Below are 26,854 nucleotides of genomic sequence, written 5' to 3' on the forward strand. Positions count from 1 at the left end.
TTCCTTGCCAACTATTTCCTATTTAAGCAAAGATTGATTTTACATGATGTGACAAAGCCAACGATCCAAAGAAACCACCGCACCATGCAGCCCTTTTCTGTAAAGCACACAGTGAACGTGTCCTCACTGCGGGCTTACTGAGTTTCAGACTCGCTTAAGTTTCCATTTCATGCAAAAGCAAGCTGTGTTTTTCTGTGGCATAACCCTGCTGCATGTTGAACTCAACGGCTGCTCTTTCAGCTCAGAGCCCTGCAATTAGCTTACAAACACATAACAGTTTGAAATAACGAGGTTACTCTCCGCTCTAGCTTTTCAAGACTGCTCAATACACCTCACTGAATTACAGGAATTGTTCATTTGGTTACACTCAGCTTCTAGAAGGAAGTGATACATAAGCACTGCACTTTTACCATGGTAAAGGAATGAGGGGGCAGACTTACATGGGGTTTTCCCCCCCATCTTCAGCTTCACCGAGTTTTGGTATGGTTCATTGGTCTGACAGTGAGAATGAAAGCGCAGCCAGCGCTCCCCACTGCAGCTACCCACAGAATGACAGTTTAAATCGTGCTGAAGGAAATCAGTGTGGTCTGCTTCCACAACAGGCTTCTACAAAGGTAGCAACCATGTTGTAACGCATTCAGACACATGGAAAGAATGCTGCTCTGATATGAGAGATGAAGCAACCATGAAAGCAACACCTGAGGGTCTGCACATTGACTGCATGAGAACTGGATGACAACAGGGATTTCCTTATGCAGCACAGAAGAGTCCAAGCTCGTGATTCTGGTGCAGAAGGCTCATGCAACTTATCTCACACAGATCAGCTAGAAAGCTTACAGCTCCAGCTCACAGTGCAAGTTCAAACAGATAAACCTCAAAGACTTTTTTTTCTTGAATTCTCTCATTTCCTTTTCTTTTCAGTCTACTATAACAACCTGGTATCATAATCTGATCCACTTTTTTCCACTCTGTAAAGAAATTGGGTCAAAATTTATCAAATAATGATGAAGAAAAGATCAAATCTAAGGTGCCAGAATGCCCATGTTCCATCTGGAAGAAGATGTATGAAGATCTCTGAGAAGAGAGAAGATCTCTGGCATCTGTAGCACATTTGGAAAAATACAGTTAAAAAAAACCATCCCAATCTCTTCCAGCTTTAAGTACAAAGAACTTATAGAGAAAAGCAAACACGCCATTGTCACATTGGACATAATTAAAATCCACTAACACCCTCTCTCTGCTCTCACTACATGCTGCCTCATTGACCTCCATTCATATCCTTGCAAGAAGCACTTTGGGTCGTTTTACAGACTTTGTCATTTGGCTGCATAACTGACACCTATATTCCAAAGCAACTTTCACTTTCAAAAAGTTAAATTTTAGCAAACTGCCATATACTGGGTAATGCTGAAGGTTCAGCTCTCCTGCAGTAAGAATAGCCCCAGGCTAGTTACTCAGCTGAGCACAAGTTATATCACTAAAAGTCTTTACTCCAGGCAATGCCTGATTTGCCTTTACATTTCTTGCTTATTTTGTTCATGCCTAGAACAGACCAGGCAGAGACCCACCTGCAGTCCAACATCATTACCTGGCTCTGGAAGACATACACAGCCCTGTACCAAAGCACTCAGCTCTGCTCTGCACTTCATGCCCTGCCTGTGAAAGGCAATGAGGAGTCAAGTAGGGTGCTGGGAGGAGAAGCTCAGTGACACCACCAGCAACAACTGCAAGGTAGACTTTTTCTTCATTGATATTTAGTGCACATGCATGTACACCTCAGCTGGTTTCCAACCAGCCTTTAGTTCTGAAGTTAGAGCGTTTAGGCTGACCACACTACACTTGAGCAGTATGAACTCAGAACAGCAAAGTGATTCCATATACTTCAAGTTCTAGCTTCAATTATAAACCCTAAGCAAAGAAAAAGGGCATTTCAGATATGCTGTTCTACTCCCCTTCCATTAAGGGCTTCAAAGCAACAGCACTTAAATCTAGTCTAAGCTTTAAATGTCCCAAACTGGAACGATTCAAGCTTTTAAGCTTCCAACCATCCATCCACTTCTCATTCAACAGCTGGTTTACAGAAATATCTTTAAATTGTTTTTAAGATCACTGTAGGACCTTCTGATTGTCCAGCATGCGCTATCACCTGCTTACCTCAGGTTTTCCCTCAGCTGAATGCTGGCTATTTCACATTCAAACGAACCACAGGCACCAGAGCAAACATGAGATTGTTAAAACAAAGGAATCTGGTTCAAGCAACATCCAGGAGAGAAAACCCATAATAGTATGGAAAGCTAATAAAAGTTTGGTTTGCTTTTTTAATTAACTATGTTTAGAAATAAGAAATAATCATTAAGGAAGTCCAAACTGCTTAAATTCATACAGGAGCAACAAAAAAAATCCTTGTCTCTTCATTTTCACCATAGAGGCAAATGCTTTGACCAAAACATGTGGTGCAGTGAGTCAAAGTGCTTTCCAAATGCTTCAGAAAAGGGGAAAATCCCCAGTGCTGTTACAATAGCACACGGCTGTCACTCAACACACAGACACTGACACTGCAACAAGAAACGCTCATCCTTTGGCTCAGCCCAAATTCTAATGAAATTCCACATTTGACCAAGATAGGAGGAAAACTGCAATGTAGCTCAGCTGTAGCTGATGACATCCCACCAAAGAATGGCAACCACTTGTCTCTGAGTCAGCTACATTTCCACATTTAGTGCAGTTGCTTCAGGTGATTCACACGCACAGCCTGGGAGGTGAGCGCAGAATCTTAGCAGGATTCTGTTGCAGCTTTTCAAGATGAAGCCCGATTTGCCTGGTGTTCCTCATTTGAGCTTCAATTATTTGGAAATATAATTTAAACTCCAATTTGTCTTAAGGAATTTCCTGAGAAGCAACAAATGTAATAAAGGTAACATCAGAGGCACAGAACCATCAGGTAAGGAAATGACCATGGTCTAACCAGATCCTCTTTTCACCTCACAGCAGTTTCTTAAGCTGCCAACTTGCCTGAAGGCCTTTAAGGGAAGATGATTTCTATACTGGTGCAGTAAGTTCCTGCTTGAAATACAAAGTTTAACGTGTTTATGTTATCTTTTCATTCACATTGTTTGCAATATTCCATCCTGTTTGTTTTTTCGTCTTGGTTCAAAGTCCCGAGTTAAAATTCTATCCTTTGCTAATTAGTTATAGCTGTAATCAAATCATTTCAGCCTTTGCTTCCCAATTAGTAAAAAAGGACAACAATAAATATTTATCTCATCAAATACATTTGTTTACCCTGACAGTTTGATTTTCAAATACGCAATGACTCTACAGAATTCTAAGCAGAAATTACCTAGTTTCATATCCTGCTATGACCGAGTTACAAGCCAGGTGGACGAGGGAAGGGCTGTCAACATAGGCTACCTAGACTACAGCAAAACCTCTGGCACTGCCTCTCATGGTATTCTCCTGGAGAAGCTGGCAGCCCACGGCTTGCACAGGTACACTCTTTGCTGGGTAAAGGACTGTGCCCAGAGAGTGGTGGTGAATGGAATTAAATCCAGCTAGCAACTGGTCACGAGTGTTGTTCCCCAGGAGTCATTGTGGAGCCTGTTCTCTTCATTCTCTTTATTGATGACCTGGATGAGGGCATTGAGTGCACCCTCAGTAAGTTTGCAGATGACACCAACTTGGAAGGAAGTGTCAATCTGCCTGAGGGTAAGAAGACCCTACAGATCTGGATCTGGACAGGCTGCATTGCTGGGCTGAGGCCAATGGGATGAAGTTCAACAAGACCAAGTGCTGGGTCCTGCACTGTGGCCACAACAACCCTAGGCAATGCTACAGGCTTGGGGCAAAGTGGCTGGAAAACTGTAAAGGACCCTGGGCTGTTAGCTGATGCTCACCTAAACATGAGCCAGCAGCATGTCCAGGTGGCCAAGCAGACCGGTGGTATCCTGGCTGGTACCAAAAACCACATAGCCAACAGGAACAGGGAAGCAATCATCCCTCTGTATTCAACTCTGTCAGAGCACAACTCCTATGAGAAGCAGCTGAGAGAACTGAGATTATTTAGTCTGGAGAAGAAGAGGCCCAAGTAAAACCTTACTGCTCACTACAACTGCCTTAAGGGAGGCTGTGGTGAGGTGGGGGTCAGCCCCTGCTCCCAGGTAACAGTGACAGGATGAGAGGGAATGGTCTCCAGTTGTGCCAGGGGAGCTTCAGGTTGGATATTTGGAAGAACTTCTCTGAAGGAGTAGTCGGGCAATGGAACAGCTGCCCAGGGAAGTGGTGGCGTCACTGACCCTGGAGGCACTCAAGAAACGTGTAGATGTGGTACTAAGGAGCAGAGTTTAGTGGCAACGTTGGTGGGAGGTAGATGGTTGGACTAGATGATCATAGAGGTCTTTTCCAACCTTTATGATTCCATGATTCTAGGTTAACTACACTAAATAATTATCATAATTTTTTGTACATGCCTTGATGAGCTTTCACATCCTCCCCTTTCTGAGGGATACCAATTCTTACTCCGCACTTCTAAGCTTGCCATTTTGCAAAACATGATATCCAAGAAGAAGTTTGTAGCATCTTACCTCTGCTGGATTTTTGAAAGAGGACTGATACATTGATTATAGAGCCTGAAGAATCTGAATGGTTGTATTTTAAAGTAAAGCAATCTTTCCAGTCCCCTTCCTGGAGGAACAGGATCCAACAGGAAGGAGAGTAGAGCTCCTTATTTCATTGCTTTTATAATAATGACTTATCTTTCTTATTCAACGTTTCATTGATTAAATATGTATAATGTATCCTGCCCAACTTCATGGAACTCTAAACATCTTCATTTCGATAGAAAACTACATCAGTGGCTGTTCTAGCAGTCAATTAATCTTCTTCCCATTAAAAATAAAAAGAATAACAACAAAAAAACAACAAAAAAAAACCAAACCATCAAATATCCTAAAACAAGGGACTTCATTAATTCAATTCCAGTCAATAATGGAAGGAATAAGCCCTTTTAAGCACATAGTCCTTCACCTTAAAGTTCACTACCAAACCACCCTTGCCTTCCAGTGCACATTACAGTTCATTACAAATGCAGCCCTCTGCCTGTATGCTACCAGATATGGCAGTCAAAGGAATTGAGCATTAAAACAGAGACATCCAAAGATACAGTGAAACACAGACAGGTAAAATAAGTGACAGCATTGTCCTTTGGCAGCTAGAGCTTTTTTTCTTGCATAATTCTGAAGGAGGAAAAACTTCTACTGAAAGCTGGTACTGGGACAATTAAGAATTTTACATGGCAGACACTCAGAGACTAATGGCACAGCATTGCAGTATGTGGTGGAAAGCTACATACCTCACAGAGCTGACCTCAGCCTCAGTGTCACAGAGACAGGAACCCTCCTGTGGCCGATGCCATCTGTAGTCACGCTATGCCAGCAACATCATGGCAGTTTTGAAGAAAGGAAATAAAATGACTTCGCTGCAGGACATCATGGCAGTGGATTAGGAAGAGATCAGATACATTTGAATTGTAATTCAGGCAGAAAATTTAGCTATGTATGTGGACCACTGCTATAGCATCCAAGGGGCCTCCCAAGACTTAAAACCTTCCCTTTCTTTTAAAGTTCTTTGCCTTTAAAAAGTTATCACTGGCCAGACCAATCTTTGACTGCACCTACAACTGACCTCCATTATTTGAATCAGCTATAACACTGCACAATGAAAGTGACATCTGTGGCAGAGATTTTCAAGAGAGAAGTTTTGCTTTAGGGTTCTTTCAGTCCTATTTTCCTAGACAATAAGATTTGCTGCATCTACCAGTGTTTCTCCTCTTTGCTATTACTTCCAGCAAATACTGGGAAGTGGATTACATTTGAGTAAAGAAACATGTTTTCTTCTATCTGTCAATCCTGTTAGTTCCCTGGAAGCAGATAATAGGTTAAGTAGATGACATTTTAATACTTCTGCAGAGAAGAGTGGACCTTAACTAGCTAGAAAGTACACAGATTCCTGTAAGGCAGCTTGCAGAGTAAAAAATTACTCACGTAATGCAATAAGCATGAGCAATAAAGCAGTTTATATAGATACTAAAGTCTGTAAAAACACTGAACTAGTGACAAAAAAGTAACATGCTTCATCTTCTTGCATTTCTAACCAGCATTTCCTCACTCTCTTCCTTATTTGAACTGCTCCTCGTGGCTGAGACTGTCTCTTTAGATGTGACTGAACAGTGCTGAGCTGACAGGACCAAGAACTCAATCTTCCTCAAAAAGAGGGTGTTTTGATAGAATGATGTCTGTAATGCATTTCAGCCTTTTAAACCAAAAGAGACTGACTGCTGTGGACATTCACATCTGCAATCTTCATATTACATTTCAAGGATAGCTTTCCAGTTGCTGGAACTTCAGAACATCTTTGTACAGCTTTTCAATGTAACATGATATCAGCCCAAGAAATAATGTTTGCTGCTCTTCAGATACCTAACATTTCTCACATATTACAGCTAAATTTACAGCTAGAATTAATTTCCCAGAAAAAAGAAATAACGTACTCATATTCACTCATATTTTACAAATATGTTTGTAAATATGACTTGTTTGCTTGTACTTGGAAGATGACATGGGTAAATGAAGAAAACAATGGACATGCTTAGACTGTCTTTGGAGAGTTAGCTGCACTAACAGAACCACACAGCCAGGGCTTTCCCTCAGAACACACACAACTCCCTGTGCTCGACACAGGTCAGTGTGTCCTTGTGCAGCTGTGTGTGACAAAAAGTACTCATAGGAGAGTCACAGAGCAAGCAAGCCAGGCTGCCTACCAGTCACTTACAAAGTCATCTCTTCGGCTTGCAAAGCCTACTGCCAGCACAACCAGGAAGTCAGTTACAATGCACAATGCTCTGATTTGCTCCTTTGTATTACACAAAAGTATTTCTGAGACTTGGAAAGAAGGAAAAAAAAAATGGATTACTTTTCAAAATAGCCCCCAAATCCCTCTTTTCCCTTTCTCCCCTCTCCCCCCCCCCCCCCCCCCCCCCCCAAAAAAAAACCAGCCACTACTCCTTTCCTGCCCTTTTCTCCATTATTTAAAAAGTGAAAATAAAAAACTTAGCTATGAATTTTTGCCAGACTACTTTCAGTGGCAATGTGCCACACATTATGCAAGTTGAACTGTATACTGACCATACATTACAGCTTGCATTACATGACATAGCTAAGCTTCAAGAACAAACGGCCTAGGAGAGTTGGATGAAAAATAAATCACAACAAAAGACTACCATAACCCAATCAAACTCCTTCATATCCTCTCCAGAAATAAACCCCAATATCCTGGTGGATTCAGACAAAAATTGGCTGTCTTTCTCTACAAAGAGGCAAGCACCGAGCTGCATCTCAGCAAGTCTGGGAAGAGGCAGCCTGGTTCATTCTTCCATGAAAGGCAGCAAGGAGCTCAGCTACGGCAGCAAGCCTGAAGGACACAACAGCAACACAGCGGGATAGATAGCCCATCATCTTTTTCCCTGATGATACCTGCAAGGAAACTGAGGTAGCAGGGATGTCCTTCACAGGAAACAACGAAGCAGGGAACATATTTAAAGGACTGCTCAGCAACTCATCCTGCCAGTAAGAAGAAAATTTCCTTTGGCTCAAACTAAATTCCTTGCTCTCCAGGAGTATCAAACAGCAAAGCTTCTCCTTTATTTGCATTAACATGCAAAGCAACTGAAGACCATGCATTTGGATCCCGATCTTTAAGTGCTCTGCTCAGCAAGAGGTGCTCTTCATGCATCTGACAGCTGAACTCCAGCCCTCCTGAAATCTTTATAGCTTGTTTAGAAGCACCCAGCACAGCCATTGGCCTAGATTAGGAGCGCATTTACGCACACATGAACAATCTTGACCCAGTTCTTGTCATCGTGTCCAACACTCGGAGCTGTGAACTCCACTTTATTATTAGCACGAGAACAAAGGCCTGTGTAAACACATGAGGTGTTATGAACGGCCATTCACTGCACATATGAGGAATGAAATGGAAAGAATCATTCCATTATTTGCCATCATCATCCTCGAAGACCCACAGAAGGCCATCGCTATAGAAATACATCTGGCTGGCAGTGTTTCAGAGCAGATGCCACTGGACCCTGAGAGTTAGCTAGCACCAGCTGGCACAGGCACAGTAACAGAACGTCTTTCTAGCACAGGCGGGAGAACTCTCAACAGTCAAGTACACAAAAACAGCTTAATGTGGGTTTTGCTTTACGGTTTCAAGACTCAGTTTCCCTCCCAACAATGTACTACGCTGCAAAGCAGAAGGACGACTTCAACCAGTGCCAAACATGAGGGCATTTTCTCCTCCAAAAGCCTTTATGGGTTACAGCTTTCTTGCTTACAGGATAGATGACTAATTCCTGGCTGAGGGATAAAACTAAGACCCACCCCACCACAAGAAACAGCAAGGCTGTTGTTGTCCAGGTCATTAAAGTACTTTGCATAGCAGAAGCACATTTCGTGCTTGATCATCCTAACGATAGTTCTCCACAGGATTCTTAATGAAGTTCTAAATGTCATGGGCTGAGACCTGCTAGAAGACACCACACAGGTTTTACATTTTATCCTGCAAGCACGTACACTGCCTGAACTTTCAGTTTAAGTGCAGAAAAGAAGGAAACAGATCACACCTGAAAGAAACAAATTTGTTCCTAGCAGACTGAGCTATTCCTCTCTTTGAGAAGCCCAAAAGGCAAACTTCTAGCTTTGTGTTGCCAGAGAAATTTTTAAAATGTAAGCAAATCCAGAAGTTTTGCTCATAGGATAAATAACAGTGCCTTATTTAGTCTGACTGCATTTGTGCTCCTTGCTCTCCTCATCAAACCAGCATCCTCATCTCATCAAAGTAAGCTGATGACTTGCTAAAGGCTCGGTGAATTCCAAGCTACACTGTATCTATACCAGAACTCAAACTGCACCAAGCCACAACAAACCCTGCCCTGATAGCTTTAGATCCAGGACAAAAGAATAGCAGTAAATACTAAGCTGAAATGTGTCCACTGGACTGTATCATATTTTTAAATCACAAGTGTCCCAAAATCTCTGTGGCTTGTTCTTTGATAGACATAACTTGGAAACACTGATTTCTCACCTGTGATTTTCCTACCCTTCACCACATGAAACATAAACTAAACACAAAGCAGACTGCAAGCTCAAAACATGTTCTGAAAATAAACTTAAGACAGTGAGAGATTGCAATTCCAACCGCCAACAAAGCCTTAGTTCAAACTTCTGTATTCCCAGTGCCATGAAACACAAGCAGGTACCCTGTAATGTTTTCAGGTTCTGTGGAAAGAAGGAAATGCCTTTCCTCACAGATATTAGTGCTGCCTCCTCACAGAATCCCCACGAGAACTCTGCCACAAGAGAATTACCCCCACTGCCCCCTGCTGCACACAACCCTTGGCACTAAGATCAGCTAGGTGTGTGACTGCGCAGAACAGAGAAGCAGCTGGACCTACAGAAAGTACCTTTAGAGAGGGTCAGGAGCCTGGTCTCTCATGCTAGGAGCTGCACTCACATCATCTAACCAAAGGGGCCACAGAGAAGCAGACATGGTCTCACCAGCACCTTCCTGCCTCTGCAAGGCTCCCACTTCTCTTCTGTTGGCTCTTGCTCACCCGCAATGAGCTGAAGGAGCACCCCAGAAATCCAGCCAGAGACATGTCTGTGAAAACCATGCCCATCATTTAAAGGAAGATGTAGAAATGAGAAGAAAAATGTTTCTGTTTTCTCTCTCCTGTATGTGCTGAATGTCCTTGTTTAAAGACTCATCAGTACAAAAAACTCCTGTTTGCCATGACCTAACAACAAGCAATATGCATGCTGGTAGTGGCCAACTGCTTCTTCAACCAACCTCTCTGTTCAGGTTATACAACCAATTCTCTTTCTAGAGATGAACGCTTCTGTCGTCTTGCTTTAGAAATAAACATTAAAGCCTCAATTTCCATGCTCTGCAGGTACATTAACAAAAAAAAAATAAAATAAAAATCAGGCCTTCCACCATCATCTTAAGCTTCAAACCATACTACACACTGATACTCAAGAACATGTAAGCTATGGCCAAACCAGAATAAACTTTTGACTAGTCAGTGAACTGAAGAAGTATTAAGCACTTCTTTTTTTTTTCCACAGAACCATAGAATCACCAAGGTTGGCAAAGACCTCCAAGATCATCCAGTCCAACCATCCACCTGTCACCAATATTGCCCACTGAACTACGACCCTTAGCAGAACATCTAAACATTTCCTGAACACCTCCAGGAACGATGACTCCACCTCCCTGTGGTAGAGGGATGATCGTTCTTTCAGAGAAGTTTTTCCAAACATCCAAGCTGAATCTCCCCTGGTGCAACTTGAGGCCATTCCCTCTAGTCCTACAGCTTGTTACTCAGGAAGAGATGCTAACGCTCACCTCACCTTAACCTCCAGGTCTTCTTCCTTTGCAGTCTTCCAGGCACTTTGCCCCAAGCCTGTAGCGTTGCCCAGGGTTGTTGTGGCCAAAGTGCAGGACCCAGCATTTGGTCTTGTTGAGCCCATTGGCCTCAGCCCAGCTATCCAGCCTGTCCAGATCCCTTTGTAGGGCCTTCCTATCCTCAGGCAGATCAACACTTCCTTCCAAGGTGTAACCTGCAACCTTACTGAGTGAGCACTCAATGCCCTCATTCAGGTCATCAATAAAGAGAATGAACAAGACAGGCCCCAGTACAACCCCTGGAGAACCCCACTCAAGACCAGTTGTCAGCTGGATTTAACTCCATTCATCACCACTCTCTGGGCCCAGCCATCCAGCCAGTTCTTTACTCAACAGAGTGTACCTGTGCAACCCATGGGCTTCTCTCTGACGTTAGACAATACATGGAGCTTACTCTTTAATGCTTGCTTTTTCCAAAAATGTCAGAATAGTACCAGCTGGGAAGTGTGTCTGACATGCTCTTCTTTTTGTACTTATCACATGAAAACAGACAGATCCAAAGTTGTACTGTATCAAACTGTCAGATATAAAAATGAATCAAAGATTTTGTAAAGCTGAGCACTGAAGCTTACTGTCTTTAAACACAGTGCCAGACAATTTAGAGTCAGACAAACATATTTACTATGGTTACATGCATACAAAGATAACATAGTTCTGTTCAATTAAATCATGTTTTGAAGCTTTGTTAGATCCAAACATCTATCAAGGCCAATTACTGGTTTTGCAGTTCCATTCTTCTTCCCACAACTTTTAAGCAAGAATCCTTGCTTTTCTCTCTACCAGTTTTCTTTTGCTCCAATTTTTAGATGGTTTTTCTTTCCTTACTAACATTATGTTACATTATGTAACATTTATGTTACACAATTATGTTTAGATGTGGCGTTGAGAAACAGAACTGTTTTTGATTAGCACACATAGCACTGTGTAAAAATTCAGTGAATTTTCCCCCGCACACCCTGATCCGCTCACTCAGTCTATCTCAAGCCTGGCTGTTACACTATGTGACTCTGTCAAACAATCTGCCACTTCAGCAAATGCACTGACCGTAACTACCACACAGATCAGCTTGTAAAGAAGAGGCATGTGCACGTGTGAATAACGAAAGATGTCCAAACTGCAGCTGCCATGCAGTTCATCACTTACCTAGTAGCACAGAGTTATTGTAGGACAGCTCAACACAGCTACTCTCAAAACCCTCCTGTGCTCATGATTCAGAGAAACTTCTTAATTTTGAAGAGAGAAAAAAAGGTGCCAAGACTGAAAAAGAATGAAGATTTTAAACCAAGGGATATAAGGTCTGTAGCAGAAGGGGGAGAGCAAATGGGAGAATATTTAGATCTGATTATAAGTGGATCCCCACTTCACCCCTAACTTTCAGGGAAAACCAGCCTAACACTGTGATTACTCATGCTTAATGACACTTAAATGCTGGAGATAAAATAGCAACATTACTCATGACATTTTGGACCCTGAAAAATACAAGTGACACTTCACCTGCCAAGATCATCCTGGCAAAACGCCACTGACATCAGTGGAGCTTCACTAACCATGAAATTGGCTCATAGTTGCTTTAAGACAATGAAAGCTTTGTTTTAGGAGATACAGGGTATTCGTGTTGTTCTTAATAAAGCCCAGCAAACAATCACTTACTGTTAGTGAGCAAATGCCACTGACAATAAGCAAGCAGCTACCACATTCGTTGTATACACTGTCCATATATTGCTGGGAAAACAGCCATCAATAAGGGAAGAGATTCTCAATTCGTATCAGGAGGAGATTGCTTCTCCAGTTGCCCAAAAGAGCCACAAGTTATTTCCACTTTAAAAATGTTCTTCTATGGTCCTACCTCCCTGCCAAGCCAAAGAAAGTTAAATATCCTGATCAGTGCTGCAGGATTTAGTCCACACATATCTACATATTTAGTCCCACAGTGCAGAACAGACTGCTGCCAGAGTTATTCAATAACACGCCTGCCACAAACTACACACAACCACACTGTGCTCGTTCAAAAGATTTCTTCTGCATTTTGATACATTTTTGTTGGACTCCGCAAATTCTTAATGAAAAACAAAAGTTCACACGTTCCTATCACCTAATAGAATCACTGAACTATCTGAATTGGAAGGAAACCTTAAAGGTCATCTAATCCAACTCTGCTGCAATGAACAGGGACTCCTACAGCTAGACCAGGTGTTCAGAGCCGAATGTCTCCAGGGATGGGGTGTCCACCAGCTCTATGGGCAACATGCTCCAGAGCATCACTGCCCATCACATTGTAAAAAACTTTTTCCCTGTATCCACTCTAAACCTCCCTTCTTTTAGCATGAAACCATTTCCCCTTTTCCTGCCACAACAGACCCTGCTAATGACATTGTCCCCTTCGCTCTTACAGCCTCCCAGGTGTCCTCCAAGTGTGCCCTGAACTTGCAGAACCAGCTCCAACCAAGACAGTACGCAGCATTGACATACAGCTCAGTGAGTTCCGGCATTAAAAAAAAAAGTCAAACAGAAGAAGGAAACAAATAATTAAGTCACAGAGACCTGTGTACACCCCTTACTCATGTGAGCACCCAAGTTTCACAGAATCACAGAACTGCAGGGGCTAGAAGGGATGCGTGGAGATGGAGTCCAACCTCCCTGCTAAAGCAGGCTCCCTATAGCAGATCTCACAGGAAGGCATCCAGATGGCTCTCGAATATCTCCAGAGGAGATTCCACAACCTCTCTGGGCAGCCTGTTCTCCTCGATGTGCAGCCAGTTGCACCATTGCAACCCAATGCAGAGGAAGATCTGGACTCGCAACACACAGGAGGGTTGAAACCCCGACTGAGCCACAGAATGGGAGCAAAGAGCGAGCGGAGCCTGCTCTCGCTCCGAAGTAAAGATGGGTTCGGATGCACACTTTGCACAGAGAAGTTCAGCTGCGCTCGCTGCCCTGAGCTCTGTGCCATCCCAGCCCCACGCAGCCCCGGACGCTCGGGCGGCCGCCCCCAGGCCACGGGCTCCTCTTGGAGAGGACAAAAGTTGTTTCACGGAGGAAACCTTTCCACCAGACCAAAACCAGGAGGAAATTTGCCATCACGGGCAAAACCGCCGTCTGCTCGGACAGGAGCTCTCCCGTCTCTCTGCCCCCCTAAGAACGACGGGCATCTCCTATTCCCGCGATCCCGATCACACCTACGGGCGGGCAGACGGGGCTCCGCGGCAGCGCCTCCCCCAGCCCAGCCAGCCCGCCTTTGTGTGCCGGCAGACGCTGCACCTACCTCGCCGGGGCGGCTCTCCGCGGGGAACGAGGAGAAGAAGACCCCGAGACGGGAGGAGCGAACGAAAGAGGCCGCGCGGTACCCGCCCGCTCGCCCAGTGCCGGCGCGGCCCCAACACACGCGCGACTCCGTCCCGGCCCCGCCTGAGCGAGCAGCGGGGCGGGCCGGGGCGAGGCGGGCCGGGGGCGGGTCTGCCGCTGAGTCACCGCCGGGGCGGCCCCGGCCCCGAGCCCCGCGTTGTCTTTGTTGTCAGGAGCGGGGGGAAGAGGAGCGAGGGGGAAACTGCGAAAGAAAGGGGGAAAAAAGCGCTGAGAGAAAGAGAGAGAGAAGGGAGAGAACGGGCTGCCCGCGGGGCCACAGTCTGTCCCGAGGCGGGCGCGGAGCGCTGTGCTGCCTCCATCCGCGCTGAGCGCAGCGGGACGGGCTGCTGTAAGCGCGGGGCTCCTGGTCTCATCGCAGGTGGTTCCCAAACGTGCCGAGGGCGTTAGGCCGCCGGCTGAGCTCGTTTACCTGCGAGTGACTCCTCTTTTTCTTCCTGTTGGAAGAGGAGCCTCCGTTTTTAGCTTCTTCGTCTGTATTTCTGCTCTCTTTGTCCAAATCTGCTGAAGCTTCACTTTGTCCCACAGAATCACAGAATGGCCAGGGTTGGAAGGGACCTCAAGGATCATGAATCTCCAACCCCCCTGCCACATACAGGACCACCAGCCTCCACATTCAATACTAGACCAGGCTGCCCAGGGCCCCATCCAACCTGGCCTTGAACACCTCCAGGGACGGGGCATCCACAACCTCTCTGGCAGCCTGTTCCAGCACCTCACCACTCTCTGTGTAAAGAACTGCCCCCTGACATCCAACCTGAATCTTCCCTCCTTCGACTTAAAACCATTTCCCCTTGTCCTGTAGTTATCTACCCTTTCAAAGAGTTGATTCCCCTCCTGTTTGTAGGCTCCCTTTAGGTACTGAAAGGCTGCAATGAGGTCACCCCACAGCCTTCTTTTCTCCAGGCTGAACAAGCCCAGCTCCCTCAGCCTGTCTTTGTAGGGGAGGTGCTCCAGCCTTCTGATCATCTTCGTGGCTTTCCTCTGGACCCTCTCCTTTGATATTCCCACTAGAGAGGAATTAGGATCCCCACTCCGTGAGCACACACATCCAGGCATTACCCAGGTGCAGAAAACAGGCTCAGATTGCTCTGCAGTTCATCCCTATGGTGCTCTGTGCCCCACAGTCTGTTTCATTGCAATAAGTGACAGAAACAGGACGGAGTCTGCAACATAGCACAGTGTGTGGATGTTTAGAGTATGAACCAAAAAAAATGACCTTTGGGGATGAAATGTATGTTTATATATTGCTGTACGTACTTGGATTAAATCAGCTTCTTTTGTATATTTATCACCAGGATTATTTTGAGTTTCTTCAGAGCAGATGCCTTGCGTCATGGCACAGTGACAGAAGCATCTTGAATCATCCCAGTGATGGAAAGCTGCTGGGCCCGTCAGACTGCAGCTTGAGGAGCTGAGTAATGCTGAGCATCCAATGTCATGGGCTCTCCGAAAACCCCAGCCGCAAGAAGCAAGTCTCTGTCGGAAGGATATTGGGCACTCAGCAGGTGGTGCTGTTTCCACTGGGTCTATCCTAAATAATCCACTGCCCCTGCACGTCCAAGGGAAATCAGTGAGTAGGGAGAAGTGTCTTCTGTGGGGAAAGGCTGAAATCATGAGTGCTAGCGTGTATTAAAAGACTACTCAGGTCTTTGTGTGCAGCTGTTCTATCAGTGGGGAAAAAAAGGCAACCAAAGTACCTGTGTGAAACGTGGCAAATGGATGAAAACCAGAATGTGTGTGTTGCTGCTCTCAGTTCTGATGCCTTTTAAGTCTGTTGTCAAGTGCCAACTTATGCAATCAGAGCTATGCTGAGGAAATGTTTTGAAGTGCAACATGATCCCCAAAAAGTCAATATCAGCACTGCAAGCTGGGCAGCTATTTGTCTTGTCCATGTCCACAGTTTTGAGCCCTGACTGTGACCTGTCTCATACCCCAGGTGAGTATTTCATCACAAGAGTGAAGGTAGGTGTGAGGTATGTTTCTTCCTGTATGTAGATCCCATGGTTACTATAGAGAGAAGAACCTCATAAAAATTGATTATTTTTAATTAAATGCAGTAAAGTGATGTGCCTAGACAGATGAGACAGTATCAGTATTGAATATTGAGTTCCCTCTTCTGTACACTATCCTTCTCTTTGAAACATGCAAGGAAGGTGTATTACCAGACACATGCAAACAGTGAAGAAAAAAATGAACAGCAAAGGCAGCTGGAATGCTAGATTTCCCTATCTTTTGCATTCTTGACCTTACAGACCTCTCCACATCATTTTTGTGTTTAAGCATTAACCATTTATATTCTAAGAATACTTTGTAGTCCTCATCAAATTTTATCTCCATTGCTTTAGACACTGCAGAGGCAATTGTCCCTGCTCTGAAATCTGGCACTTTACATCAGTATTTCCCAACCCCTTCTGAGCTCAGACAGCTATTTTGCTGCAATATGTACGATTTCCCCAACATATACTGCATATCCACACCTTTAAACAGGATATAACACTTTGCTGAAGCTACCAACAATTTCTGGGTACCTTGCCACAGGCGTTTTGCATGGTGATAGCTAGCTTGTTCCAGTGATACATTCAGTTTGAAGAGTGTGGTTATGTTACACATACTATCAATTTGTGTTCCATTAGGTGTCTGTAACATCACACAACTACCATGGTTACATCCAGATTGAAAAGCATTGCTGTACACACACAAGAAAGGAAGAATTGGGAGAGAGAAGCAGAAAGTTGGAAGTACTCACACATCTGAGGACCAACGATGGCAGAGATCAACAGGTTATCTTAGTTTCTTACTCGGTGCCTTATGCAGTGTCAAATGATAACCCTTGAGTCAGACATCTCGCAAGTAATTTAAGGGGCAGGTCTGTGTCACGTGGTTGTCTGGTTTTGGTGGAATAACTGCTTGGAATGCCTGGGTCTGGAGAAGCTGAGTCACTTTAGCTCAGCTCCAGCCCATAACTGAGGAAAAAGGACTCATGAGGAGTTAGTATAGTCTCCCAGCCACGAGCCACTCAGGTTCCTTGAGTTCCCCTTCTTCCTTTAAGGCACACAGTGTGTGCCTCATGGCCCTTGACCACAAGCAAATGACAGTGCATGGTCCGTGTGATGAGGAAATTTAACCACAACTGCACTGTACTCATGATGAGCCTTCCACCAGCACCGGCTGTACTAACAATCCAGAAAGAGGTTGAGAAAGTCTCAGGGGTCTTTCTAGATGAAAAGCACTGTATAAATGTCAAGCATTACAATTATATTTTAAATGAAAAGCACTATACTGGAATCTAAACCATGAATAAACTTGCTGCACTTTAGAACAACTCTCAGACAGGACGGGGCTCTGGAAACACTCAAGATAAATCCCCTTTTTATTAATATCATAGCAAAAAATATATAGTCATTCTATTATGTAAGTTTCAAAGAATGTAACTAATTTGGCATTTTGGTATCTTATGAATCACATCTTTCTATTTTGTATTTTAATTGCCTGTTGCTGATTATATTTCTTTTCAGCCAAACTTTGGAATTAAAAGCAAAATCATCCTTTTACTACTGGAGTTCTCTTTGTAGGGCAGGGATTGCATCTTCCTCCATGCTTGCACCATACCTGGCCTTGGAGTGTTACCATAATGTAATCTGAAATAATGATAGTAGCTTTTTTGTGTATGGCAGAAGCAAAGTGGATTAGAGCCATCTGCTGTGGGATTCCCCTTGCTTAATTTTAGCTGTCTGAAAGCAGACGTCTGGTCTAAGCAGGTCATCTAGGGTAGGTGAGAGATGGGGGAGAGAGATTTGTGCCTCCTACCTTAGGTGTCTATTCTAGAACTGGTTAAATTCCTTCTGGAAATGCCTGTGCTGCTTACAAAAGGCAGCAGCTTGACAAGCTTCAGCTAGTTGCCTTCCTCATAAATTCTTTAGTTGTGTGTAATTCCTTTCCCCAAAGTGGCAAAACGCTTCCCCATTACCTACTTTCATTTATAAATATGAGATGAGCACTGCTCATACAGCAGGTAACATGGAGAAGCACTGACTGTACCAGAAAGTGATTTTCTTTGTTGAAACAAAGTCACTTACAGTGTTGTTGATTTTCTTCCTAGAATTTTTCCTTTAATCAAAGTAAATCAACTGGAATGCAAGTTGCTATAAAGACTTTTCTACACCATAATTTTGGAGAATATCTGAAAAAACATCTGCTATGCACAGAGATGAATAAATACAAATGGGAGCCAAACAATACGATTTCCAGTTTGCAGTTTTCTACACAAAACCATGGGAATAAAAGGGATTTCCTCCAAGTTTTCTTGTATAGTAATAAAGAAGATCAGGATGCCACCTTTGTTTCCTCCCTTCTGAATACACAGTGGAAGGAAATGATTCTGGATCGAATCACAAGGAACAGTGGAAAAAAATAGTACTTTCCACACTGGCACTCAGGAATTTAATTATCCAGCATGCTACATATTTATGGAAGAAGGAGACAGATAAATCCCATATGTTAATAGCTGCCCCCCTGTGACTGACCCCTGGCTCAAATATTCCATATTGTCATTGATGTGGCACGGTTGGATCCAAAGTGTGCTCATTTCCCGGGCTGCAGGGGTCGAAAAAAGGAGGATTTTATTCACCTTCCAGCTGCAGAATTTCATTTGACCACTGTTTTGGAGACTGTTTTCTCCTTGCCTCTGCAGATCTGTTCTGCTCTCCTTAAACTAGGACTAGGACTCTTGGTTTCTACCTTCTCCTCCAGCTGCTGGCTGGCTGGGCAGCCTGTGATGTCATTTTACCTCATGTTCTGATCTAGCAGACTAACAAATATCACCGACTCATTTGATGACACAGCTTGAAATCTACAGATAGGAGACTCTAAAGAGGTTAATCTCTAAATGAAATTAAGTACCGACCTTTACAATCTGGAGCTTTTACCGGATTGGGTCAGGAAATCATCGCTGAATGTGGATCATGGTTTTCTGGGCACCTTCACCCCATAGCGTGCAATTCTTATGTGTCCATTGATTCAGTTTGCATTCTCATGTCCTTGTAGTCACTTTTGATCATTCTAATACCATAAATTGTATTACTGTCCCTGACACAGCAAAGCGGGCATTGAGATCTCTGTTCCCAATGTGCCAGTTTCATCCTGAAGGCACACAGTCTTTCTGTGAACATTCACCTCGTGCATTACAAATATGAGGTGCATAGCTCTCACAGCGCTTTTCTGGGGAAATGAGATCCTCAGACATGTGGTAATAGGTGGGCTCAGAGTTGTAATACTGGACATGTATCAGATTCACAGCATGCCATGGCATCTGCTCTAGACTCAAAGCCTTGAGGTTCAGTGATTAATATTACCAGAATTCCTCTCTGTTTGACTTCTCTAGAGAAAACACAGAGGATGTTTCCCAAATTGAAGCCATTGCAAAAATTCCCACATCCTTCAAACAAGTTTAGATTGAGCTCTCATTTCTTCCTTTCTCTTAGATGGGATGAAGCAGCAAAGCCTAATGAAGACCTAGGAGCTGCTCCTGCTCCCCTGGGGATCACAAGGAATTCTGCCTGTACAGGGCCTACAAAGTTGTGCCCAGCTGTCTTCCCAGGAATGACAGAAAGGTTTATAAAAATACAGCTGTAAAAGCTGGAAAGACAGGAAAACGTGACACAAAGCCTGTGAGAAACTCTGTCCCCATCTCCAGTTAGGCACATCTGGATTGATATGCAGACTGCATTTTTGTTGTTGTTGTTATTTTTTACATTTCCAAGCTATTTTATTTACTGAAGAAGACAGGCTGCTAGCAGACTGTACTTAAGGTGGCCTTACAGAGACAATGTTGTGTCATTTCCCATGACAGCACATAACAGTCTTTTTTCCTCCATGATAGGAAAGACAGACAGATGTCCTCCACCCTCTGAACCATAAAGTAGAAACACAGAATCATAGAATCATTAATGTTGGAAAAGAGCACTAAGATCATCTAGTCCGATCACCAAGTACATGTAAGTAGCTTTTTTTTCTGTATTCTACGTCATAATGATTGAACTCCAAAGACTTGCCATGAACCACATACACACTTATAGAAAACCACACACCGGTTGAGACTCTACAGCATCTTCTATTGCACAGTCTGAAAGTGCTGGTTAAGCCTAACAACTCTTGGAAGTCAATGTCAACTCTTGGAAGCACGTCTTTTCCTTATGCTTATGTCTTTTCATGCTTCCTGCCATAGTATATAAGCATGTCTATTTTAGAAATGAGTAAACAGAAGATTTTCTGTTTCAGAGAAACTGTATTTGAAGTTAATGGGAACCTTATAGTTCACCACATTTGAATATAAAATAAAGCAGGAAGAAGAAAGGAAAGAAAACATTGTTTTTGCTGATACCTGACATTTAAAAGCAGAAAGTTTCATCTCTAGATGTTGAATTCCCAGTATTTCTTTGGGGTTTCCTGGGCAGGAATCCATGAGAATGGGTCGTGCTGTGCAGAGCAGCAAGTCCCATGCAAGCTCAGAGCTTGTGTGGAAGCCCTGCAAAGTCAGTGTACACCCCTGCAGTGTCCAATGAGTTCTGAGTGCATGCAGCTCCCTGTGTAGACAGATTAGTTCTATTTGCCATGCCATAGCTGAGCTGCCAAGCACCCAGAAACCTTTAACGTGAGAGTTAAGATAGCAAATCTCCACTGTTTTTCCATAAAGTCATAGCAAAAGAGAAAAAGCCAAGGGATGACAGATGACTTGGAGAAGCGATAGTTGGCAGACACCCAGGTCAACACACTGAGTTTGAAACAGTATTGGCAGTTGGAGTCAGCAGCAGCTGCTCACTGTCCAAGTCACAGGCAGGTTGCACACCAGAGTCTATGTCCATCACAGCAGTGGTTCACATGTGTGACCTGCACATGACAGCTTTCTGGCTTGGGCAAGTCTTAGGCACTCTCACTGACATTCTGCCTGCATTATCTCTGGCACTGCATTCTACCAGTGCAGCCTGATCTAGTGGTTGGCAGCCCTGCCCAAGGCATGGGGATTGCAGCTCAATGATCTTTGAGGTCTCTTCTAACCTAAGCCATTCTATGATTCTATGATTCTGCTAATTCTAGGGTTGTTCTTTCAGGGGAAGTTGTGCTAAAATGAGTTACAATTCTCTCATTCTTTCTCAGTGAGTCATTAATCAGGGGAATACTTGTCTTGTTCTTCTAGACACGTGGGAAAAAACTGTGGGAAGAAACTAAGGACAGAGTAAATGTGTTAGCATCCCAAGGGAAAGCAGAGCCTTGGCCATAACCTGCACTTCCACCCATGGCTTCAAAGTCAAGCAGCAGTGGGTTGTGTGTGATCAAGAAAGAAACCATGGGAAGTGTTGCACCAGAGCCCTCTCCAGTGGATTGTGAAGACATAGTGCAAACACAATAGATCCATTTCAGCTTGATCAGCTTATGTTCTCAGCTGAATCTCTAGTCACCAATTCTAATACGAATAATAATAAGAATTTATGACAGGAACATAGGCAATTAACAGAAATAGGTTGTCAACATTGTTCTGCTTTCCCACTTATAATAAATCATTATTCCATGCCCAACTTCTCATTTTTATTTTTTTTTCCACCCCATGTGGTTTAGCAACCAGCTGGCATTCCTTATAAAGAAATCTGCAGGTTGATTGAGACTGTGGCGACCCTGAAGACCTCTGAGGCTTTCTTATTGACTGACCATATCTTAGATAAGTAAACTATAGCTTTGCTTGAGAGCATCTGCTCAGGGCTGTTCTCCCCTCATTATAAAACCTGATCTAATCCTGCATGTCTCTTCAATTACTGGAGAGCTCAATTCAAGAAGTGGCTTCCCCAGTGAACACAAAATGAGATAAGCTATTCCTAAGTAGGGTAAACATGAATACCCAAGAGTGAAGCTAAGCATTTCCAGGACAGTCTCCTTCTGATTTCTATGTGGTTTCCAACTAAATAACATATCACCACTCCTGTTAGTGTTGACTTATTTCATAACAGAAAAATGTGTTCAAAACTGGATGTCCTTACACTTGTCAGTAGAACTACTTGTAAGTATTTCTGTCTGCAAGAGCTACATTTGTGACAATTCAGGTGATTGGAAATGCACTAAACAAGCCACTTGGTTTAGTGCTTCCAGTTGCCGTAAGAAGTCTTGGGAGATGCTTAATCTCTGTCTGAAGATACAAGAAAGACATTTTATTTGTGAGATCAGTAAATGCCAGATAGCAAATGGAAAAGGAAGAAGCTTATCTTACTATTTTAGGCAGATGAATTATGTCCTGGACTGGAGGATGAGTTCAGCACCTCAGTGCTGATGGAGACAAGTTGTTCTGTTCATAGTTCAAGTACCTGCTGCAAGTTCCAGCCATTGAGACAGCTACCATCACCGTCTGTGACCATCTGCACATGTAATAACATGAATGGACAGCTTTGCAGGTCCTGCCTGAGCTTCAGCCCATCTTGAACCTCACCATTGTGAGTTCCCTTCCTCTGGTGATAGCAATAAGTAGCGTGTTGTGTTGATACAAATATGACAGGTATGCTTCATCACTAGTAGGTAGTCATTTTTGTTTACAGCTTTGTGTTTTTGTCTGGATAAACAGAAAGAAACAGAAGGATTTCCTTCATTCAGGGGGCGAATTTATATCTACCAACAAGATCAATGGAAATAGTGAAACCTGACCAAGGTCTTATGCCAATTTGACCCAGTGTAACATTCTTGAATTATCCTAACTGTGCATTAGAAACCCAGGTTATGTTCTCTGCACAGCATTTATTTCTGTCTAAGGGAAGTTTGTTATTCTAGTTCAAAAATACAGGGTGAATTTTGACATGTGGAAGGAAACAAATATGCAGTCTCACCACTGCCAACATCTATGTGTGCTATTTATTAGATCACAATTTAGCACTGAGGAGAGTAAGACTGTTTGTAATACCAGATGATAGATGGAGGAGGAGCACATGTGGGGATATGGTGGAACTCTTAGACCACACTTTCTCAACCACAGCTACACAGCCTGCACAGAAGTGGAATCTGTCCTCTTAGAAACTTCTTTTCTTGCCATTTCATTCTGACTGATCATAATATAAGGATAGAAAGGGTGGCTGTAGCGTTCAGATTGCAGATCTATCTAGACCATCCTTGACGAAGAACAAATGCAGATGCTTAGGGAATGTATAAGAATGGGGCAAACATGCACAGTATCCCACTGCTCTTGCAGCCTTCAGCCACCTGCAGCCTCTTGAGATGGATGTAGAATTCTACAAATCTGATAGCTCAGCAGAGCTTCCCATGAGCACATTCCCTCACGTTCACATAAGGTTTTGGCGACGCCATTTTGGAAAGAAATTCCAAAATTTGGTATTCTTTTCATGAAGAGAATACTCTGCTACCACTGGGGGAAAGAATGTGTTTTGTAAATGTTAATGTTAACCACTGTTAACTCTCACACTTAGTAAAATCTTATGTTAACCACTCACACTTAGTAAAATCTTATGGGAAACACTATCCTACAATCAATGAAGGCAACCTTTTCAGGCCTCAGCAACGTGGCCTAACCCAAGCCCTTCACAATCAGTGAGGGTCATTTTACTTGGGCCCACAATTCCCATCTGCCAACATAAATAAACAAAAAGACTCAAAATACATACAGTGTCTTTCAAAACAACGACCAAGTCAAGTGAGGTTTCACTTCCCCTAAGTAACCAGCACGGGTCAATGCACTGGTTTTGTATTTTCTAGCTTTGTAACTCTGCCTTTGGCTTATAAGAGAATGTTGATGTTGTTTCAAAAAACCTACGAGTGTTTCTTAAGGAAAGATGAAAGGATGAATGCTAATGAATGGTGAGTGGGGCTGCTCCCCTACAAACAATTACGGAAACAAATGAGTTCAGTGAAAAGCTCTGCTCTGATTTGCATGGCTATAGTGCTCATCTAGCTAAATTGTGGCCCTTTATATCAAAGGATTAAATCTAGCTGATCTCCTGTGTAATTCCCTCAGGCTTATACCCCGTGTATTCCATTTCTGATCAGCTATTTTCTGTTTTGCTATTAATTAAGGCCAAGGTGCCCTGTACATACAGTAGGTTTTGGTGAAGAGGACTCTGTTATTTACATACTTATAGGTAATACAAATATTTCCCCAAATAGATGTGACCCATGTAGCCAGTGTGTGCTGTATTTGCATTCTTTTATAATGCAAGGCAGTCGTAGTGTTGTGCACAAGTAGATCTCAGGAGGCCCCTGCCTCCCGGCTGCATTGAATAAATCCCCATAAGCACAAAAGAGGGGGAAAAAAAGGAAACAAAAAGCTTCCTGCTAGCTTTTCCTGGAAGTGCAGAAGTGAAATATTTCATTTCCTTCCTGTCCTGTAATATTCAAGCATGGTTAGAAAACATCAGAAATGAAACTCTATAAAAATACAGCCCCCGAAAGGGGAGCAGCGAACGTCTTGACTTTAGAAACAGATGGATTTGTCCCTGTATATCTGGTCCTCATTACAGCCCTGCAGAAAATGCCTGGTCCTTCCTCTTTGCTCATAGTTACAGGGTGGTTTTTGCCAGTCTGTATAAACTCTTCTGCTCTGTTTTACTGAATTGCAAATTTATCTCCTTATTGATGCACATGCAATCCCCCAGCTGATCCTGTTCTGATGAAAAGAGCTGTTCAGACATAATTTCTGTGTGTTTTTTTTTTTTTCTTGCAAATCCTTAAATGAATATTTGAAAACAATCTTGGTTCAGTTTAAAATCAAACATTTTCCACATTTAGTTCATACATTAATTAAGCAATGCATGCCTTCCTAAAACTTCTGACAGATATTTCCACTGAGTCTAAAAATCAATTTCTTGTTGGGGCAGGATAACAACAGAAAAATTCTTTTTGGAGATACCAGTTCTTCTTCAAAAGCTGATGTTAGACTTCTCGTGATCCTAGGAAAAACCCAGTTGTGTGGATAATTGTCAGTGCTTTCTTGTCAGCAGCTTATGATGCCAGCCTATGCTTTAAGCCCTACACAAATGGCATCTCCATGCCTTTACCACTGAGTCCCCAGGAGCATGCACCCCATTGTCTGTGTTCCCTGGGTGTAATGGGCACTGGAGGGATCTTTCATTCATCTCCTGTGATGAGCAGGTTTTTTTCCATATGTCCCGTCCCCGAAGAGACAGAATGGAAAATCACTGAGGTTTTGTTTATGTGTATGTTGTAGGATGGGTTTTGGAGAGGGAAGCTCTGTGGGGTTTAGTTATGATACTTTGGTTTTGTCCACTGATTTCATTGTCCTGGTTTCACAGTAGCCACAGTAGAGATACATGTTTGTTTAGTAACAAAGTGAATGGAAAAGTGATGGCAAAGATTTGGCTTATTGCACATGTCATTTCAGAGACTGTAAGATCAAGTGTTAGGAGAGAGCAAGTTTAATCTTACCATGTGTCACCAGCTCTCCCAGGACCTGCTGTGTCTTGCATATAAACGTGATTTTACCAGTCCTAGAACCATGTCAGGAGCCACATTTGCATACGATAATCTGTGCTGCCATATGAGCTTTGTTTTGTAAAACCCAAAGTGGGAATGACTGGGATGTAATCAAAACTCCCTAACTGGGAAGAGTTAGATAAATGGTTCTGGTTTCAGCCTGTCTCATTTGTTAATCTTATTAGAGCCATCTCATGCTCATTTAAACTAAATATATAACCCAATTAAAACAATCCTGAGCTATTACATCTACAGAAGCAGACTAAATTTCAGTGCTTCTGACATTTTAGATCATCCAAACCTCCAATCACAGAATGGCCAGGGTTGGAAGGGACCTCGAGGATCACGAATCTCCAACCCCCCTGCCACATACAGGACCACCAACCTCCCCATTTAATACCAGACCAGGCTGCCCAGGGCCCCATCCAACCTGGCCCTGAACACCTCCAGGGACGGGGCATCCACAACCTAAATGTCCAGAGCATGAATATCTGCACTGTCACTTCAGTTTCTTTCATCTCACCCATCATGAATACATTGTGCTTATGGGTTAGGAGGTTGGTGTGTTTCAGATACGATGCAATAGTCCAAACTTCTTTAATAGCCAGCATCTAAAGAAGTTATTGGGCATAGAAATTCCTTTCTATGGCTCTACAGGACGCAGGAAAAAATGCTTGGGTGCAGGGATCATGGCAATGTGCTGAAGTGATGGCAAGGGGGGACAGAGAAAAAGGATGGAGATGGAAATTTCTGGTCTATGAGCACAATGGCTTTCCTAGCAGAGATGGAGCCTCACCAGGTTCTTTTTTTTTTTTTTTGCTGCAGGAAGTAATCTGCTAGCTGGAGACCTCACAGTGGAAGGAAACAAAGGGAAGGGAGTAGTGAGACTGAATGAAATGCTTTTCTCATCAGCTCCTCTTATACCCAGCTGCAAGACGATCTGTTTGCTAGGAACAGGCAAGCAAGGACTTTTCAGGGGATTCTCATAAGGTTGCAATTAGAAACAAGACACAAGAAATTAAAATGAGCATTTAGCTAAAACGAGCAGAGAAGTCATGGCCAATTTAAAGCTGAGTAAATAACTTCAAGTATATCATTTGTTCTATGGATTTGTACAAATTAAGTTCACAAACTGTTTGCAAACAGGTTGCAAAATTAAAACCAACAAATAAACAAATAAGAAAACATTAATTCATTTTTTGAATGATTGGTTTAATGAACTCGAGATAATTCTTTGTCTCCAAATTGTATTAACTAGGATTGTATCACAGCTGTAATTCACACAGTGTAACTTTGCCATGTGGATGAGAGCAAAGAGAATGGCTCTGCAGGACTTTAAAAAAGCAGCACAATTCCATCTTGAGGTGACTGATAGCTCTCATGTATCAATATCATCAGAGGACCCATAGAGCTGGGGAGGCACAGACAGATGGATCTGCAGCCTTACAGTAGGGGATAAGAAAGGCTGGGACTCTTCACTTTATAGAAAAGGCACCTG

The 26,854-nt window shown here is 43.2% G+C and overlaps 1 protein-coding gene and 1 long non-coding RNA gene across 3 annotated transcripts in view; one reads left to right on the top strand and one right to left on the bottom strand.

Annotated features, from left to right (window-relative positions):
- Positions 1 to 16,647, bottom strand: part of FAM107B (family with sequence similarity 107 member B) — a 63,923-nt gene extending 47,276 nt beyond the window's left edge. The window contains exon 1 of one of the 2 annotated variants that reach the window (XM_048963331.1): positions 16,628 to 16,647. In XM_048963331.1, the coding sequence (XP_048819288.1) occupies positions 16,628 to 16,631 (4 nt within the window). In that variant the 5' untranslated portion in view covers positions 16,632 to 16,647. Of the gene's footprint in view, positions 1 to 13,780; positions 13,935 to 16,627 lie in introns of those variants that run through there. The other variant, XM_048963359.1, reaches the window with a different exon arrangement.
- On the top strand, positions 14,012 to 21,377 carry LOC125701398 (uncharacterized). The gene is made up of 3 exons (XR_007380229.1): positions 14,012 to 16,661; positions 19,760 to 19,874; positions 21,074 to 21,377. It is a non-coding gene; the product is annotated as an uncharacterized LOC125701398 (long non-coding RNA).
- The last annotated feature ends 5,477 nt before the right edge of the window (positions 21,378 to 26,854 follow it).

Source organism: Lagopus muta, chromosome 1 (genome assembly GCF_023343835.1).
Source record: "Lagopus muta isolate bLagMut1 chromosome 1, bLagMut1 primary, whole genome shotgun sequence".
Lineage (NCBI taxonomy): Eukaryota > Metazoa > Chordata > Aves > Galliformes > Phasianidae > Lagopus > Lagopus muta.